The sequence below is a fragment of the Thalassophryne amazonica genome, chromosome 4 (assembly GCF_902500255.1).
Source record: "Thalassophryne amazonica chromosome 4, fThaAma1.1, whole genome shotgun sequence".
NCBI classification, from domain to species: domain Eukaryota; kingdom Metazoa; phylum Chordata; class Actinopteri; order Batrachoidiformes; family Batrachoididae; genus Thalassophryne; species Thalassophryne amazonica.
In genome coordinates this window covers 115,486,280-115,504,756 of record NC_047106.1, presented here as the reverse complement: position 1 = coordinate 115,504,756, position 18,477 = coordinate 115,486,280, and the positions used below count along the sequence as shown (strand labels likewise).

The 18,477-nt window shown below is 42.5% G+C and overlaps 1 protein-coding gene across 1 annotated transcript in view; it reads right to left on the bottom strand.

Moving 5' to 3' along the window:
• Positions 1 to 18,477, bottom strand: part of fndc3a (fibronectin type III domain containing 3A) — a 250,225-nt gene that overhangs the window by 95,940 nt on the left and 135,808 nt on the right. The window contains 2 exon segments of the mRNA XM_034168451.1: positions 1,293 to 1,539; positions 1,648 to 1,724. Coding sequence (XP_034024342.1) covers positions 1,293 to 1,539; positions 1,648 to 1,724 — 324 coding nt within the window.

Below are 18,477 nucleotides of genomic sequence, written 5' to 3'. Positions count from 1 at the left end.
TCATTTCTCTACCATAAGCCGTCTCCAAAGGTGTTTCAGAGAATTTGGCAGTACATCCAACCAGCCTCACAACCGCAGACCACGTGTAACCACACCAGCCCAGGACCTCCACATCCAGCATGTTCACCTCCAAGATCGTCTCAGACCAGCCACTCGGACAGCTGCTGAAACAATCGGTTTGCATAACCAAAGAATCTCTGCACAAACTGTCAGAAACCGTCTCAGGGAAGCTCATCTGCATGCTCGTCGTTCTCATCGGGGTCTCGACCTGACTCCAGTTTGTCGTCGTAACCGACTTGAGTGGGCAGATGTTCACATTCGCTGGCATTTGGCACGTTGGAGAGGTGTTCTCTTCACGGATGAATCCCGGTTCACACTGTCCAGGGCAGATGGCAGACAGCGTGTGTGGCGTCGTGTGGGTGAGTGGTTTTCTGATGTCAATGTTGTGGATCAAGTGGCCCATGATGGCGGTGGGGTTATGGTATGGGCAGGCGTCTGTTATGGATGATGAACACAGGTGCATTTTATTGATGGCATTTTGAATGCACAGAGATACCGTGACGAGATCCTGAGGCCCACTGTTGTGCCATACATCCAAGAACATGACCTCATGTTGCAGCAGGATAATGCACGGCCCCATGTTGCAAGGATCTGTACACAATTCTTGGAAGCTGAAAATGTCCCAGTTCTTGCATGGCTGGCATACTCACCGGACATGTCACCCATTGAGCATGTTTGGGATGCTCTGGACCGGCGTATACGACAGCGTGTACCAGTTCCTGCCAATATCCAGCAACTTCACACAGCCATTGAAGAGGAATGGAACAACATTCCACAGGCCACAATTGACAACCTGATCAACTCTATGCGAAGGAGATGTGTTGCACTGCATGAGGCAAATGGTGGTCACACCAGATACTGACTGGTATCCCCCCCAATACAACAAAACTGCACCTTTCAGAGTGGCCTTTTATTGTGGACAGCCTAAGGCACACCTGTGCACTAATCATGGTGTCTAATCAGCATCTTGATATGGCACACCTGTGAGGTGGGATGGATTATCTCAGCAAAGGAGAAGTGCTCACTATCACAGATTTAGACTGGTTTGTGAACAATATTTGAGGGAAATGGTGATATTGTGTATGTGGAAAAAGTTTTAGATCTTTGAGTTCATCTCATACAAAATGGGAGCAAAACCAAAAGTGTTGCGTTTATATTTTTGTTGAGTGTATATATAAACTGCTCTAACTCATAAGTACACTTTCACTTTAATAAAGTCACTACAAACTTACCCTGCTCTGAGTAGATTTGAGCTGGATGGTACTGGGAGATGTATTGGGAGCTTAGATCACTCACGCCGCCTGCCATGTTTGTGTACAGGTGGGGTAGTGGGGGCATCATGGCGGGATGTGGGATGAAGGCAGGCAGGTGGGCGTGAGGTGGAGGTGGAGGGTGGTGAAGAGGGGAGGGAGCACTAGGGTGGAAATCTGGTTGCTGAGGTAAAACCAGAACCCGTCGCACTCCGTTTTCTTCTATGATCTGAGAGGACACAGACATCAGCACAGAAACCACATAGCAAAGTAGCTCTGACTTTTCAAAGATGCCAGTCTGAAATTGCACTTTAGAAATTGTATGAAAAATACATGCCTGTGAAACGTATCCAGGAGGCACATAGATTGGAGGCACTGAACCATTTGGAGACATCATGGGAACCTGAGCAGGACCTGTGGAAAAGGAACCCACAACATCAAATACCTTCCCGCAGGGCAAACAGCTACCTTACCTGTTGTATATTATTAGCATATGGTCAGACTTGAAAATTAAGGCCAAACAAGCATCAACAGTAAACACTCTGGCAAACAAAATAATGCATTGAAATCAATTCACCACTTTGTTGATACCCTCACAAACAACAACAAAAAAGAGATGGCAATATTTTTCAAATGTGTAAGTGTTAAAAAAAAACGTGTTATGTCTTCTGTGATGCCATCACACAGAGGCTAGTTAGACAGCAGTGCTACAACTAACAATTTTCATAACTGACTAATCCCAATCTCAATTCTCTTTTGTACCCCTTCCTCTTCTCCTTGGCCCTACCCCTATGCCTATGCCTACCCCTTTAAAACAAGGGGTAAGGAGAAGGAGTATGCCTCTAGCCCTATGAATTGAGACACCCCTTCGACTTAGGAGAGAAAAAAAAACTGCCCGTGTCAAACTGCTGTCTTCACTGTTTGTTAACATGGCAACCGAAATGCAGCCTGTTTGCTCTTTATTTTCTTGCCTTTCTGCGTAAATGCAAAGAAATAGAAGAAGTCGCAGATTTTGTCGATGCATCGCAATCATGTCATGTTAATTAATTTACTTAATTTTTTAATTTATAATTAATAGTATTAATTAATTAATTAGTAACTGATTAATGTTAATACTAATAATAATTAATCAACAATAAAAATAATTAATATTGTTTGATTAATCATTGATTGATTAGTAATTAATTAATTAGTAATTAAAATAATTTATAATAATAATTATTAATGTATATAGCGCCAAATCATGACTAATCACCTCAAGGCACTTCACAAACATTTAAAAGTAAAATAAAATGAAATAAGATTAAAACACAATAAAAAAATTTAAAACATAAATAAGTAAAAGAAGTAAAATCATAAAAAGAATAAAAAAGACAATCATAAAATACTAATGATAAAACAGGAAAACAGTTTATTTATTTAAAATAAATAAACACAAAATATATCAGTCTGTGTGCAATGAATGTATACATTATACAAGTTTCACTTTTTGAATGGAATTACTGAAATAAATGATGATTTCATGATATACTAATTATATGATCAGCACCTGTATGTATGTTATGGGCTGCATCTAGTTCTGTTAACCTTATAGTTCTTTTTCAAATTCTCCCTTTTTTTGCAGCCCTATTTCCTTTAGAAATTTCCTTGACAAATAATATCAGTCTATTAGGACGTCAGGTTATGTGTTACACATATACATGTGTGTGTTGTGTGTATATATTTTCCATCTTATTCCCATTGATGAAACTTCTCATTTTCTACCTGAAAGCACCGAACGCGCTTAGGGCTCCTGTTTGTTTACAAAATACACACGTTACAAACCTTGAAACCCAACAGCAGGGATCGATATTATCCAAAGATTTATGAGCATACAAATTAACGTGCTTATCCTTTATCATGATTTTCTCCGTTGTGAGATATAAAAGTGTCTTATCGTAGCGTTCGTGTGTATATGCATTATAATGCCTCAGTGCACGAGCGACGTTACGATATTCCTCAGAACGACAATATACACAACATGCATCCAGCAGCATACACGTTGCTGTCAAAGACAAATGCCTGTAAAGTTTTTGTTCAAGTTATAACTTTCTAAACAGCATAATTTGTAATGAAAGCTGCTTCATTTGTGTGGCTCTTTCGGCGCCATGTTTATTTTTCGGAGACAGCGGTAAGCTCCTCCTACCCCTCCAAACGGAGTGTGCATCCAGATTCACTCCAAACGGAGGGGTTTGTAGCCCTCCGCCTTCCCCTCCACCTCGCTCCAAAAAGAGAATTGAGACACCCCTCCGTCTCTTGTGCCCACGCAAAACGGAAGGGAAGGGGTAAGGCCGGGTTCACACGGCAGAATAATTAGGCCGATATCAGACCCGATCCTCCCCTTCCAACAATCTTAAGGACGCCCCGACAATCGTGATGACGCTAAAGATAATCTTATCATAATTCATAATTAATTTTATTGTGTAAAATATTTGTATACATGATTGCATATAACGACACATCATAACAAATCATAACATTCAATAAAAACAGCTATTAATAATTAAAATCTGGTGGCATTCATTATACTATAATACAGATCATAATTTGCTTTAAAAATATCTGTACTTGAGGATAAGACCACTTCAGGTGGCAAACTATTCCAGATCTTTACTGCTCGGTTACTAAAAAATTCTTTCCTCACATTTAATCTAGATCTATTAACTTCCAAGCACAATTCATGACCTCTAAGGCCAGTATACCTTCTCAATTCAAAAAATACAGTGGGGTCAACATTCTCAAAGCCATGAAAAATTTTGTATATTTCGGTCAAATCACCTCGAGTTCGTCTGTCTTCAAGACTTGTGAGACCAAGATGCAGGAGCCTATCCTCATAAGACAAATTTTTAAATTCTGGAACCAACTTAGTGGCCCTTCTCTGTACTTTCTCTAAAATATTTTTGTCTTTCTGCAAATATGGTGACCATGCCTGCACACAATATTCAAGGTGAGGACAAAAACGTTTTGTATAAAAGAAGAAAGGAGTCTGTCAATAAACAAAAAGGCCCTTTTTATCATCCCAAGAATTCTACTGGCCTTAGCTGCCGAAAGAGCAATGTGGCGGGAAAAGGATAAGTCCTTAGAAATCAACACTCCTAGGTCTCTTTCTTCTGATACTGCTTCTAATTGTTTTTCATTCATAAAATAATCGTCCTTCATTAAACCCAAGTAACCATTCTTCAGACCAAGCCATGAGACTATCTATGTCTGACTGGAGGTCTTCCCCATCAGCTAAAGAAAGGATGGGGTGATACACCCTCGTGTCATCGGCAAAAATTTTACAATTTGACTTTATTGCACATGGCAAATCATTAATAAAAAGCAAAAACAATATCGGCCCTATGACCGATCCCTGGGGGACACCACTGGTGACCTTCATCCAAGAGGACTTCACACCTAGGGATGGGTATTGATAAGGTTTTATCGATATCGATGCCATTATCGATTCTGCTTATCGATCCAATTCCTTATGATTCCCTTATCGATACCTCGTGAATTTTGTACTAAAAGTAGGCTTTACAGGTTTTCTATGTATTTCCTTGAGTCTTAAAGTAAATAAATATGAAATTAGTCACTGTATCCTTGATCTCTGGACATAAATAAAAATAAACAAAATCGTTTTGCTTTGAAGTTATTAATTCAGACTGAATTCTATCATTCTATCTTGACTTGTCAGAGAGCCGCGCAACGTTTGGAGCTGTGTGAACAGAACGGAGGACGATTCTCGTTTCTTTCTCGCAACAAGACAGGAGTCCCAGTTAGTAACTTTAATCCGCACAAAAGTGAATCACAACTCATATTCAGGGATGAAAGTGGTGAAAAACAAAAAAAAGCTGAAACCCAAAATTACCCTCCAACACCACCTGCACGAAAATGTTTGAATTCTAGAAGCTCTGAAATGCAATCTGGGACTATTCCAGACAATAAACTGAAGTGAGTGCTGAATCCATTTAGGTGAGAAAAAAAAAAATACAACTTTCCTTATTCGGATTCATTCCAGTAGTATTCTGCTCTTACTAGGATGCAGCAGTTTTCTAGTTTGGCAGATAGTTCTGGAGGAAATCACTGAAGAAATTAACAAACTGAAAACATGGTTTGACCGAAACAAACTGTCATTAAACTTAAATAAGACAGGGATGAAATGGAGGTGTGAGAGTCACTAGGTGTTCACAGGAAACATTTATTTCTGTATGTATTTATTTATTTATGTTAGTTGCTATTATATATTTTCTGTTGTGTTTCTATTCAGGTTCTTTTTGTCTCTTTCTCTAAAATTGTATATAATAATCATTAGATTATTAATATATAAGCAAAAATAAATTTAAGGAATATTACAATTTGAAAACAAATGCATCCGAACGTGGGAATATTACAATTTGAAAACAAATGCATCCGAACGTGATGACGGCTGCAATTGCTAAATGCTAGCTTTTAACATTGAAAATGTCATAGACATGCTAACGCGTTAGCATCACTCCCGTTTTTAAGTTATAAAATACATCTATCAACTGTTTCAGAAGACCATAACAGGTCGGTTTAACATAGAAAAGGTAAATAATACTCTCAGACATATGCCCTTTAGGGTTTTAGCGGGGGAAAATTAAGTGAAAGAAAGAAAGAAATGAAGCAATCGACCGAAGCATTGCTTCAATCTGCGAACCACGCTTGGATTGGTTCAAGGTTCAAAGCAAAGCCGCGCTGCAGAAAAGTTGATTAAGGACCCGCTGCAGGGTCTGTAATCAATGTAGAGAAATGATCATTTTCCTGACAAACACCCGCCAAAACAACGGCCACTCTGAAGGACCGATAACAGAATCGTTAAGCACAAAGCTTATTGATGTCGGTGGATCGAATCATTTCTTAACGATACCCGAAAGGAACTGGTTCTCGATACCCATCCCTATTAACACCACTCATACAAACTCTCTGTTCCCTGTCACTTAAGAAATTTTCTATCCAATTACAAAGTCTTCCTTCTATACCGTACTTTCGCAGTTTATAGATGAGTCTGGCACTCGGCACAGAGTCAAATGCTTTTTGAAAATCGAGATACAGGGCGTCAAAGGGTAAGCCCTCGTCACAAATTTGCGTCCATTCTTCAAGAGTAACAAGTAAATTAGTGAGACAGGATCTGCTCCTTCGAAAACCATGCTGATCATTCGAGAGCACTTTTTCTATAAAGATTACAAGCTTATCTCGAATGATTTTTTCACATAATTTGCAAACCTGTGATGTCAGACTCACAGGCATGTAATTACCTGTTATGGTCTTTTCACCTTTCTTGAGAATTGGGGTCGCATTGGCCCTCTTCCAAGTGTCAGGAAGTCTACATTGGTCAAAAGATTATCCAAGAATGCAAAATAAGGGTAAATAGATGGCCTCAGCCGACTCTAAGAACTCGAGGATGTATTTCGTCCGGACCCATCGACTTATTAGCATTCATCTGAAGCAACAACTTTTTCACGTCTTCAGGTGAGAAAAATGTAATCTAAAACATGTTGATCAACAATTTGACCATAAAAATTAAAAGGGATCACATACCGTAAATACACTTCATAAAATCATTAAACCAGATCAGGCTTTTATCTTTTTCATTCACAAAGACCGAGTGGAAAAAACAATTTAACTCAACAGCAATTTCTTCATCATTATCAATAAACATGCCATTTTCATTTTTTAATTTTTTGATAGTAAACCTGTTTTTAGTTCTATTATTTACATAAATATAAAAAGCCTTGGGGTTCTTTTTGACCCTTTTACAGAGATTTTTTTTCAAACTCTCTTTTTGCTGCCCTGTTTTTTTTTTTATTGGCAGCATTTCGGGCCTTAACATACTCTTGATCTAGTGTAAGACTTCGTTTCCTGATATCTTTTAAAGGAAAAATATTTCTTTCTGATAGCCCTTTTAACGGAAACATTTAACCAGGGTGGACTGATCTTGCTGCCACTAGTTATTTTTACAAAAGGTACGCATTCCTTAACAGCAATATTAATTTGCTTATGAAAATACTCCCATGCAACATTCACGTCATTTGTAAGTACACAAGCCCAATCGACATTTTTCAATAAATTACAGTTTTTCGTAATCTGCTCGATTATAATCATAGCTAAATAACTCATGAGTACATGAATGATTGACGTTAATATGAAAGTCCCAGGTTAATACGCTGTGATCAGCATTACCAATAGGACATCCAACATTAACGTGCTCTAGTGCAACCGGCGAGGAAGAAATGACAAAGTCTAAACAACTTGGGGAATTAATCCCTCTCTGTCTAGTAGGCTCTAGCACATTCTGAAATAGAAACAAATCACAGATTTTATCAAAGAATTTCTGTGCAAATGAGTTTTCACCTTCATTTACAAGGCTATTCTGCAAGTCTATACTTGGCAGGTTAAAATCACCATTTATCAGCAGCTTACCTTTACAAATTCTACTTGCAATATCAAATTGTACTCATCACTTGCATCTCCTTTTCTATAAACAACACCAAGTAGATTGTCATGGAAACCATCGCTCTTCATCCAAACCCACAAGGTGTCTTTTAAACTTATGTTGTTCAATACATTGCATAATTTAACATGTATATGGTCTCTCACCATTAGTATAACACCACCTCTGACTTCAATTGTACGTAAAAGTTTAAAACCAGGTCTGCTTAAAAGACAATCAGGTATATCACATTTTAACCAAGTTTCTGTTCCAAATATAATATCCGGCTTCTCCTCACTCACACGGAATCTGAACTCATCAATTTTACTCAGAATACTCTCAAAATTAGCAGCCATACATCTAACTGTGTTAGATGTTAGGCTATCACAGTCTGAGCTAATTGCAGCTAAAGCCCCAGCAACCCCTGATTGTAATGTTACAACAGGGACATGATGTGTGGCTGCTTCCTATGCTTGTACATTTGCTTCTTCTCTTCATAAAGTCCGGGTGTTGGTAACAACCCTAAAGTTCTGTATGATGAGGTTCTGTTCTCCATTTTGTTTCCTTTGTTTCAACTCATCACGCGCTGTTCTGTCCTTGTCCCTATGTGACTGGGTAAGGTCAGGGTTCACGAAAACACTCTTGTGCCGGTCAGTTGTTGAGCATCAGAGAGACTTTGCGCTCGCCAGAAACTGTCGCCTTACATCAGCATTGCGAAACCTTACACAGATGGCGGGGTTTGCCGTCATTCCTGATCGCTCCCAAGCGGAAGACACCATTGATATCCTCAGGAGATAATCGGATATCAGCATTTCCCTCCCGAATCAATACCAGCTTAATAGCATCAGCCTCTTTCCTTTCTTGGCAAGTAGTAGCTCTCATCTCCCCCTCACAGTCTTCCCTCTCTTGAACAGGTTCAGGCAGACCATGCACGATGACATTCAATTTCCTTTTCTCAATTTCAGCTTCTTCCTTGAAGAGGTCTTGTACAACCTCCTTCACTACAGCTCTGACGTCTTTGTTACTTTCCAGTACAGATAATCTCTGTTTAATTTCAGATAAGTCACTGGCGAACTGGATTATGCTTTTGTCACATCTTTTACAGAACCATCTGATCACCCCAAGGAGATAGTTGTCTTCTAGGGCTCTGTACTTGGCTCTGTCAATATTGCAACATGGCTTCAAGTGGTACCATGTGAAGCATGCTTCACACTGCATGCTACAAGTATCAGATATTCCTGCCATGTGTGGTGTGTTAAGAGCGCTCTGATCTGCTCGGAAGGGCATCAGGAACGCTCCGATCGCAAATCGGGGATATTCAACATGTTGGATTTTTTTGGCCCGATATCGCTGTGTGTGTTGTGTCCTCCGACCAAAACAAGCACGCATCCTGTTGAATGTGACGTGCAGCCAATCAGAAAGCGAGGTGACGGACGCACGGAGCGGAAAATAAAATCAAAACAGCTGTTCTGACTTACCAGAATGTCCGGTGGTCACGCTGTCTCCACTCCTTTAAAGAACGCCTTTTCTTTTTCTTTTTGTATCGTTTTTTTCCTTCTGTTTTAAATAGTCCACAAAGTAACTCTGTTTACTCTGAAGACACGTCTAATCTCAAGAGATTTTGCGAGATTTCCTGTCTGAGCTGTGAATGTTCGTGCGTGAAATCTGTTCATGTGTGGTGGTGTTGTCCTTACCATGTCGCTGCACACTACACACTGGACGACCAAACCTGTTAGATCCATGATTTTTTTATCTTTACGTGTGTGGGCTCTCAGGTTTTGGAAACCTAAAGATAATTTTAAAATCCTGTCGTGTGAACCAGGCTTAAGGGGAAGGGCCGAGGGGTAGAACTGAGACTCAGCCTAAAAACAATCATTTTCTTAGTTATTTGATTAGATATTAGGTCCATAAGATGTCAGAAAATGGTCTAAACTGTTAATTGATGTTTTTCAGACCCAAAAATAATGCCTTCAAATGCCATTTTATCAACAGATTTGTTGCAAGATAGAAGTAAAGAAATGCAAAATACTGTAAACCAGAAAGTATTCACATTAAAGAAGATGAAATCAAAGAATTTGGATATTTAAAGAAATAAGACTGAAAATGATTAATCAATTATCAATATGGTTGCTGATTAATAGCCGATTAATTGATTCAGCTCCATCAGATAGCAAATTGGTTATACCTGTGGTGCATGTTTACTTGTACAAGGGATTATTTTAAAGCAGCGATTCCCACCCCAAAACCCTATCAATGTGTTGTCAGTCCCGGGTAGAAAAATAAGGGTCGCAAATGTTTCCACCTCTCTGTCCCTGACTGCAGGGTAATTTAATTGCCCCTCCCCAAATGATGCATTTTGAAATCCCATTCTGAGTGAATACATCAAAGTTAAATTCACTGAACAGAACAGTCGGGGCGTTCCCAGCCGCAACAGAGACATGAAATGAAGTTCAGCATGGACACGTGCGGATTCAAAGAAAGCGGGTACTGTATTTTCTTGTGTGGCGAAGCGGATGAGTTATCTTAATCATGAAACAGTTGAGAATTCTGAATGAACATGATAGGTCGGACTTCTGACACCACCCTGGGAATTTTCCAGTTAGAATAACCTCAACTCAAGACAGGTTCGTTTGCAAACCAGAGACAGGGAAAGTGATTCACAATTACACAACTGATTTTATTATTTACAAATTATTTCCTCTAACTAGAAACAAACATTATACCATGTACAATGTATTTCACACAGATCAAATCCATGAGTTCCTCTCAACCCTTAACAGTTCACTCAGATTCAAAGCAGCTCCTCAAGCTCCTCAAGCTGCAGGCAGCTGATCCACTTTCCCCGCAGGAGTACCCCCAGTGTACCACGGACACAGCAGGCAGTCTGACAAACATGGACATAGACAAAGCAGCAAAATAGAGCAGAGCAGCAGCGGCTTCTTCCAGTGATCAGTCACACCGCATCGTCACCCACAGCTGCAGCGCTAAAATTAAACAGCCATAAGTACAACCAAATGGCTGACACAGGAATCCAAAGCCATCGCTCACATACCAGTCAGCACGATGTGGAGCGACACCTCAATGCCACACGACCGCACCTGACAGCAAACAGCGACTGGCATAAAGAATGGCAAACCATCTGCAGCCACTTTCCTATGACTTTCTGTTAGACAAAATACTGAAATAAGGCCCAAACAAGTTCATAAAAACACAGCAGAATAAATATACAAAACAAAAAACAAGAAATAAGGTGCAAGTCAGTGTAGACTTAAGTGCAACAGTGAGTCCTTAGGTGTTATTTAGGAAAGCAATGGCTGTGGGAATAAAATATTTTTTTTTTAGTCTGTTGGTTCTGCATCTCGGCATTACCAGGTGTCTGCCCGAGGGCAGAAACTTAAATTGTGAGTGCAGAGGGTGTGCCGAATCCGCCATAATTTTACTGGCTTTTGACACAACCCTTGTTTTAAAAAGGTCCATGATGTCCGTGCACTGAGTTCCCATAATTTTACCACATTCCTTGACAATATTACAAAGACAGTTGCGATTAAGGTTCAATAAGTTGAGCCAACACAGGAAGGAAAAGGTTAACAGACTCCACAAAGCAACTGTAGAACATCTTCATGAAGACACCATCTACGTTGTAATTCCTAAGTTTTCGCAGAAAGTGCATTCTTTGATGTGCCTTACTGCACACTGCATTAACCTGCAATTCAAAAGATAATTTATTGTTAATTTGGGTGCCCAGATACTTATAATTCTCAACAACATCTATGGACTTCCCATCAATGGACATTTGATTCAGAACAGGTGGTGTTTTCCTGAAATCAATGTGCATTTCTTTAGTTTTGTCCACATTTATATAGAGAAAGGATGAATGGCACCACTCTAAAAAGTCCAGCAAGACCAAGCTATGGTCTGTGGAGACATCACCGTGCAGAAGGGACAGGATAACTGAATCATCTGCATTTTTATGATGTGATGATTATCATGTTGGCTTTGACAGAGATTAGTATAAAGAACAAACAACAAAGGAGATAAAATGCAGCCCTGAGGGACTCCAGTGGACAACAGCGTCGGAGAGTGTTTCATTAACTCTGACTCTCTGCGATCTGTTTGTTAAAAAGTCAATAATTCATAAAATTAGGCCAACATCAATGTTCATGTCTCTTAAAGTAGACCTGCATTAAAATAAATGCAGTCAGATCTTTGGACCAAAAAAATGACATATTTACACATAAGATCCTTCTGAATGTAGTAAAGTAAATCTGCTAGCCCAGATCTGTCATTCAAAGGAGAAATCTTCATTTAAAAATGAGAAATTTACAGCTAAAATTTAGCCCTCCGCAAAACTGTCATCATATCCGGGACGCTGCCGAGACGTCAGGGAGAAGACCCTATCCCAGCATGCATTGCGCGCGCCAACTGTAATTTGTGGATTTACGTCAGTTTGCATCTGCACCTTTTTACTGTCTTATACGGAAGGATCTACTTTTTAAAAACTTCATATTGTCTTGCAGCACGTTTGGTGAGTACACATTTTTTTTATGTTTGCTTGAAAATTATTTTTGGGGACTTTTTCATATGCCCGTTTGATTGAGTGGTGTCGCATTGAAAATCTACTGTCTTTCGCCTCCGGTGTTACCGTCGGGGGGTACGGAGGCGAGACCCGCAAAGAATTCAAGTCATTAAAAAGATATAAACCTCTCTTAGCGGCCACGGAGCTCTGCGGATTTTGCCGCAAGAAAACTGTCCTTGCAGCCACAGGTGTCACCGGGCGCTCCGCATCAAAACAGCGAGCATAGTCTCTGGACTTTTGCCAAGTTGGCTGCACCTCCATTCAGTAGACAGAGCCATGTCTGCAGCTGCACAGCAGACACGAGGGTGTGAGTGGCCCGCGGTGGAATTTAACGAGCGCATGCACTCGGTAAGCGCATCGGAGGCAGTGAGAGAGGCGTCGGGGAAGAACCGCGTCCGCTGTCGATGTCGCCGCTGATCTGAGCATGCAGAGCTGTATCTCGCATTCATTGCTGCTTACTTTTGGATGTTGAAACCAGGATGTGTATAACAGTAACATTACTAACAGATAAAATCAATTTCAATGCGGGATCGGACTGAAGGCGGGAGCGCGTCGTCTTGTCCCCGACGTCATGGAAATGATCCAGATGTACAAACTGTTTTCGCAGAGGGCTAAATTTTAGCTGCAAATTTGTCATTAATAAACGAAGATTTCTCCGCTGAATTACAAATTTGGGCTTATAGATTTACTTTACTGCATTCACAAGGGTCTTATAAATACATATCAGCTATTCCTTTCTGAAATCTAACCACATTTATTTCAATGCAGGTCTACTTTAATCGCTCTGACAATACATGCGGTTGTATGCAGTTAAAAGCGGAGGAGAAATCAATAAACAACATCCGAATAAAGGTATTTGCACCTTCAAGATGCTGCAAAGCCAGATTAAGTAGAGTGGAGATCGCATCATCCACCCTGGATCGAAGCATTTCATTTGAGAAAACCACTGATGGATTAATAGATTCAGCGCCCGAGTCTTGGAGACGGAGAAGAAATTCGCGGGTGTACTGGACGACGCCGCTGTTTGCGCACAGGCCCCAGGACAGGTACACCACACAGGTAAGAATGAGCAAATATCCCAACCAGGCCATTCTGTTGCAAAAATATGCATCGCAGATGATGTGAACAGCTGTCAATTATTGCAGGACAGTCACTTTAGCACCAGTAGGAGCGATCACACCCAAAAGATAGTCCTCATACACACTGCACACTCAAAACGCTGCTGCTGCTTGTCGCCATGACCAGCGCCAACCTCCATCCCTTAATGCTTAATTTTCAAGAATATTCAACATTGGAATTGAAATGTGAAAAATAAATATCCTAAACCAGTGATTCATATTTCAAAAGGGTGCTATGGGCCCCTTAGTGCCTGAACAAATGGGTCATTTTCACCATATAATGGGCCTATGCAAAGTGGAATAAAATATAATACATAATTCAAGATTTGTAATTTTTTTTATTTTGTAAGAGCCACAACTTGAGCCAATTTAAGTTAAAGTTAAATATGATACAAATTTCATTATTTTGTGTTACATTTCCTGTAATTTGATGTTATGCATAGGTCATAATGTGTCGCGATATAACACCTTCAATATTTTATGTTTGATTTTGCGCAAATGACGGCATGTCATAAAAGCTCCCTCTGTACGGCTTGAACATCTTCATAGGTTGCATCACTATTCGGGCAACAATCCCATCCTTGAAATCGTACACAAATTCATATAAAGCGTCAACATTCGAAACAGAGCAACACAGTCTCGTTTGAACCCTGCTGTTATATGGCTGGGGGGGCCTGGCTGCCGGTTTGTTGCTGTCTTTTGGTTTTCCTCCCAGGTGGCGTGCGTTTGGGACTGAGTGGCTGTGTTGCTGAGGCTGTCAGGACCTCACCCTGATCACCTGCGACTTGTCAGGACTCACAGCTGTGGTGCATCTGGATGGATTGGAACATGTTGGCATTTAAGACTGGAGTGCACAGTGTGTATTTGCCAGAGACTCGACCTTGTGACCAGACGGGTGAGATCGTCGTCTCGGGAGCCATCTCATCAGCAGCGGATGCTGAGAACGTCCAGGTTTGATGCACAGTCTGTGAAAGAGGAGGGGGTGAGGTTTCACGCTCGTCAGCACACTTCCTGAGGTACGTTAGATTTTGTGACTAACAGTTATACAGTCAGTAAATGTGGTGTCCCTCACACCTTATTGTATTGAGCTGTTTGTTAGTCATGTATCAGCTTCCACTGCAGTGGAGTTTTGTGAACTGATTGTTCCATGCCTGCAGGTTGGGAAGCTGATCAGTAATCAAGCCAGGAAGTGTTTGCTGTTTGTACACCTTTAAGTGTTCTGTGTGTAGAGTGTGGACTCACATAATGGTTCCTTCTTTCACAGACTCGGTTGTTGCGGCCACCTGGGGGGTGTCGGCGGGGTCCTTGGGTCCGAAACAGCTTCTGGCTCCGGACCGTTAGCGCTGCTGGGAGCGCACCACGCCAGGCCGCACCTTTTTGTTATTATATTATCACTGTTATGTATTAAATTCAGTTAGCCTTTGAACCGTGCTCTGCTTATTTCATACTGGGTCCTTCAAACGCTGGTCGGTTCTCCGAGCTGCGTCCGACACATAACAGTAGTCTCTGGCCAAACATCACGGCCCCAGCGGTAGCAGAGACGATAATGCGCCGGGAAGGCGGCAGCAGACGTTCAGTGGTTATCCGGATCAGTTGCGGGGCTCTCCGCCCGGAAGGTGCGTGTTTGAGAACCCATTACTGGATACTGATTTGTGCTCTCTTGCAGCCGTGTTCCTGTGTTGTGCCTTATCCGTGGGTCGTGGTGGAGTGTGACTGGCGACGGTTTCGCGTCACACTCCGACCGGATAAGAGGTTTAAACGGGAGCTGCAAGAGTGCGTTTGTAATGGGTTCACGCGCACGGCGGAGCTCTGTTAGCACGGGTCGCTGGGCTTCCTGTGTTACAGTCGTAGCCCCGTTTCCCCGGACAAAGGTAACTACTGCGTCTGTTGTTTCAGCTCCGGCATTATTTAGTTGAGCACATTTTGGTTGTGTGTTGCACTCAGCTGCGCACATAAAAGCAGCTCGTTTGTTTTTTCTGTCGCCAAAGGGGTTTTTTTGTTTTTAGCACTCTGGCTCCCCCTTGTGGTGACTGAATCACGTTACCGTCAAGCTCTTGAGTAGGAACAGGTGTGTTCCATTTGGTTGAGCTTGCCGGTATAACTCACTGATTTGTTTTGTGTTAGTTCATTTTGTGTGGGTGTTTGAGTTGGTTTTTGTGTGGGATTTTATTTTTTGTTTTCCACTATTTGTCTGGGGTTGTGACCCTGCAGCCTGTCTGAAAACGAACAAAACAAGACAAAAAAAAAAAAAAAAAAAAAAAAGGGGACCCAAACAACTGTGTGTTGGTCTGTTTGTTTTTCCTTTTGTTTTTTTTTGTTTCACTTCCCCAGGGTTAGATGGAACGGTCCCCTGGGGGGTGATGGGGTGGTACTTGGGTTGTTTTTTCTCTTTTTGTTTTTTGTTATGCCCTCTCTTCTCCTCTGACTCCAGCCGGGTGTGCCGTGGTGTCGGCATTGCTGGAGGGGTGCAGTTGGGTTGTGCTGGGCGTTTCCCAGGTAGCCTCTGCACCCGGGAGGGGAGGGGGGGGGGGTTTGGGGTATCTTTTTGTTTCCCCCCCCCCCAGTTTCCGCCCTCAGGGTTTGACTGTGGTGTCCTCTGGGGGGGAAAGGGCTGTAGGCCCATCTAGCCATGGACGGCCGGGGCTGGCTCCATTGGTCATGAGGGGAGGCGTCTCCTGGGGTTGACGAGTGGTCCTCTGGGAGGCGCTGGTAGTCCCCGTGGGTGACGTTGGATCCCAGAGGGACCTCGGTCGTGGTTATTACTCCTGGAGCTGGCGGGAGGCCCTCTGGGGGGTGTTGGTCCCTACATGTCGTTTGGGGGGGGGGGGGGGGGGGGGTGTTTTAGTATTTTTGTTTGTAGGCTTGGGTTTGGGTTGTTTTTCCTTTCTCCCCTTCCCTGGGGTTTGATGGGACGGTCCCCTGGGGAGGGGGGGGTGTTTTGGTTGTTTGTGTTTTGTTTTATGACTAATTACACGTTTGGATAAAGGCTGACCGCACAGGTGTAGGAACTCCTGGCCACACCTGTGCTAAGAGACTGTCAGAAACAAGGGCAAAGATGCAGCCAGTTCAACCAGTCTGTTGGAGGATGAACGCAGACACGGTTTCCAGCCATGGTCCCTGGAGGGGGGTGTTTCTCCTGGGCCAGGTGTGTGTGGTCGCCGGGAGGCTTCCCGTGAGGGTGGGGTACTGTTATATGGCTGGGGGGGCCTGGCTGCCGGTTTGTTGCTGTCTTTTGGTTTTCCTCCCAGGTGGCGTGCGTTTGGGACTGAGTGGCTGTGTTGCTGAGGCTGTCAGGACCTCACCCTGATCACCTGCGACTCGTCAGGACTCACAGCTGTGGTGCATCTGGATGGATTGGAACATGTTGGCATTTAAGACTGGAGTGCACAGTGTGTATTTGCCAGAGACTCGACCTTGTGACCAGACGGGTGAGATCGTCGTCTCGGGAGCCATCTCATCAGCAGCGGATGCTGAGAACGTCCAGGTTTGATGCACAGTCTGTGAAAGAGGAGGGGGTGAGGTTTCACGCTCGTCAGCACACTTCCTGAGGTACGTTAGATTTTGTGACTAACAGTTATACAGTCAGTAAATGTGGTGTCCCTCACACCTTATTGTATTGAGCTGTTTGTTAGTCATGTATCAGCTTCCACTGCAGTGGAGTTTTGTGAACTGATTGTTCCATGCCTGCAGGTTGGGAAGCTGATCAGTAATCAAGCCAGGAAGTGTTTGCTGTTTGTACACCTTTAAGTGTTCTGTGTGTAGAGTGTGGACTCACATAATGGTTCCTTCTTTCACAGACTCGGTTGTTGCGGCCACCTGGGGGGTGTCGGCGGGGTCCTTTGGTCCGAAACAGCTTCTGGCTCCGGACCGTTAGCGCTGCTGGGAGCGCACCACGCCAGGCCGCACCTTTTTGTTATTATATTATCACTGTTATGTATTAAATTCAGTTAGCCTTTGAACCGTGCTCTGCTTATTTCATACTGGGTCCTTCAAACGCTGGTCGGTTCTCCGAGCTGCGTCCGACACATAACACCTGCGTGATATCACAGGATATGACTACTTACGGGGACCTGCGCTCCGCTGCGCAATATATACACAGAATAACTTCACGCGGATAAATGGTGTACTTTTTGTTTCCGGTTGCAATCACCAAAGCAGTCGAAGTTTTTTTTTTTTTTCGGTTTCCAGTGGAAAAGAGAAGACGAGGCAAGTGGGATACGTCGTGCCAGTAAGTGTTAGTCTACACAGCTAACCAGAGCAGCTCCGTTCTCTCGCCTGCAAAACTGCCTCGACACGTTTGTTCTCCGGTTCATAAACAAACCACAACACGTCCACTTTCCCACCACATCCTCACTTTTTCTTTTGCATGCTAAGTGCATTTTCACTTAGTTTGCGTGTAAATTTGCCCAAAAACCCATTGAAAATGCTGTGGTTTTTTTCCCCCGGAAGTAGAGAAACTCATGTGTGTCATATTTTACCCCTTTAGCGCCCACCCTCAAACGAGACTGCAGTGCCTTATTAGTTTGCCTGCCGAAACTCGCATGCAGCATGAACTGATCTCATACGTGGACAGTGATTCATCACAAATGTGGATCTGTACGCTTTGGCTTTTAGTTTCATATTTTGGAAGAAAAAAAAAAAAAAACGGATCATTTGTTCTTCCAACCTTTCTGGAAGGAGTTTTCTTAGCTTGCTTAGCTTTAACTGGCTGGCTCACTGCTCCAAGAGTGTCCCTGGCACAGAGAGCCAGTCTGACCTCAACCCTGAACAACCCTGCGTCAAATCAACATGAGGAAAGCTCCTGGTCCAGACAGGTTCTCTGGAAGAATCCTTAAAGACTGTGCAGACCAACTAGCAAAAGTCTTCACTGCATCTTTAACCTCTCACTTGAACAGTCTGTGATCCCCACCTGTCTCAATACAGCTACCATCATCCCAATACCCAAGAAAAATACAGTGAGCTGCCTAAATGACTTCCGCCCGGTTGCTCTAACCCCTATTA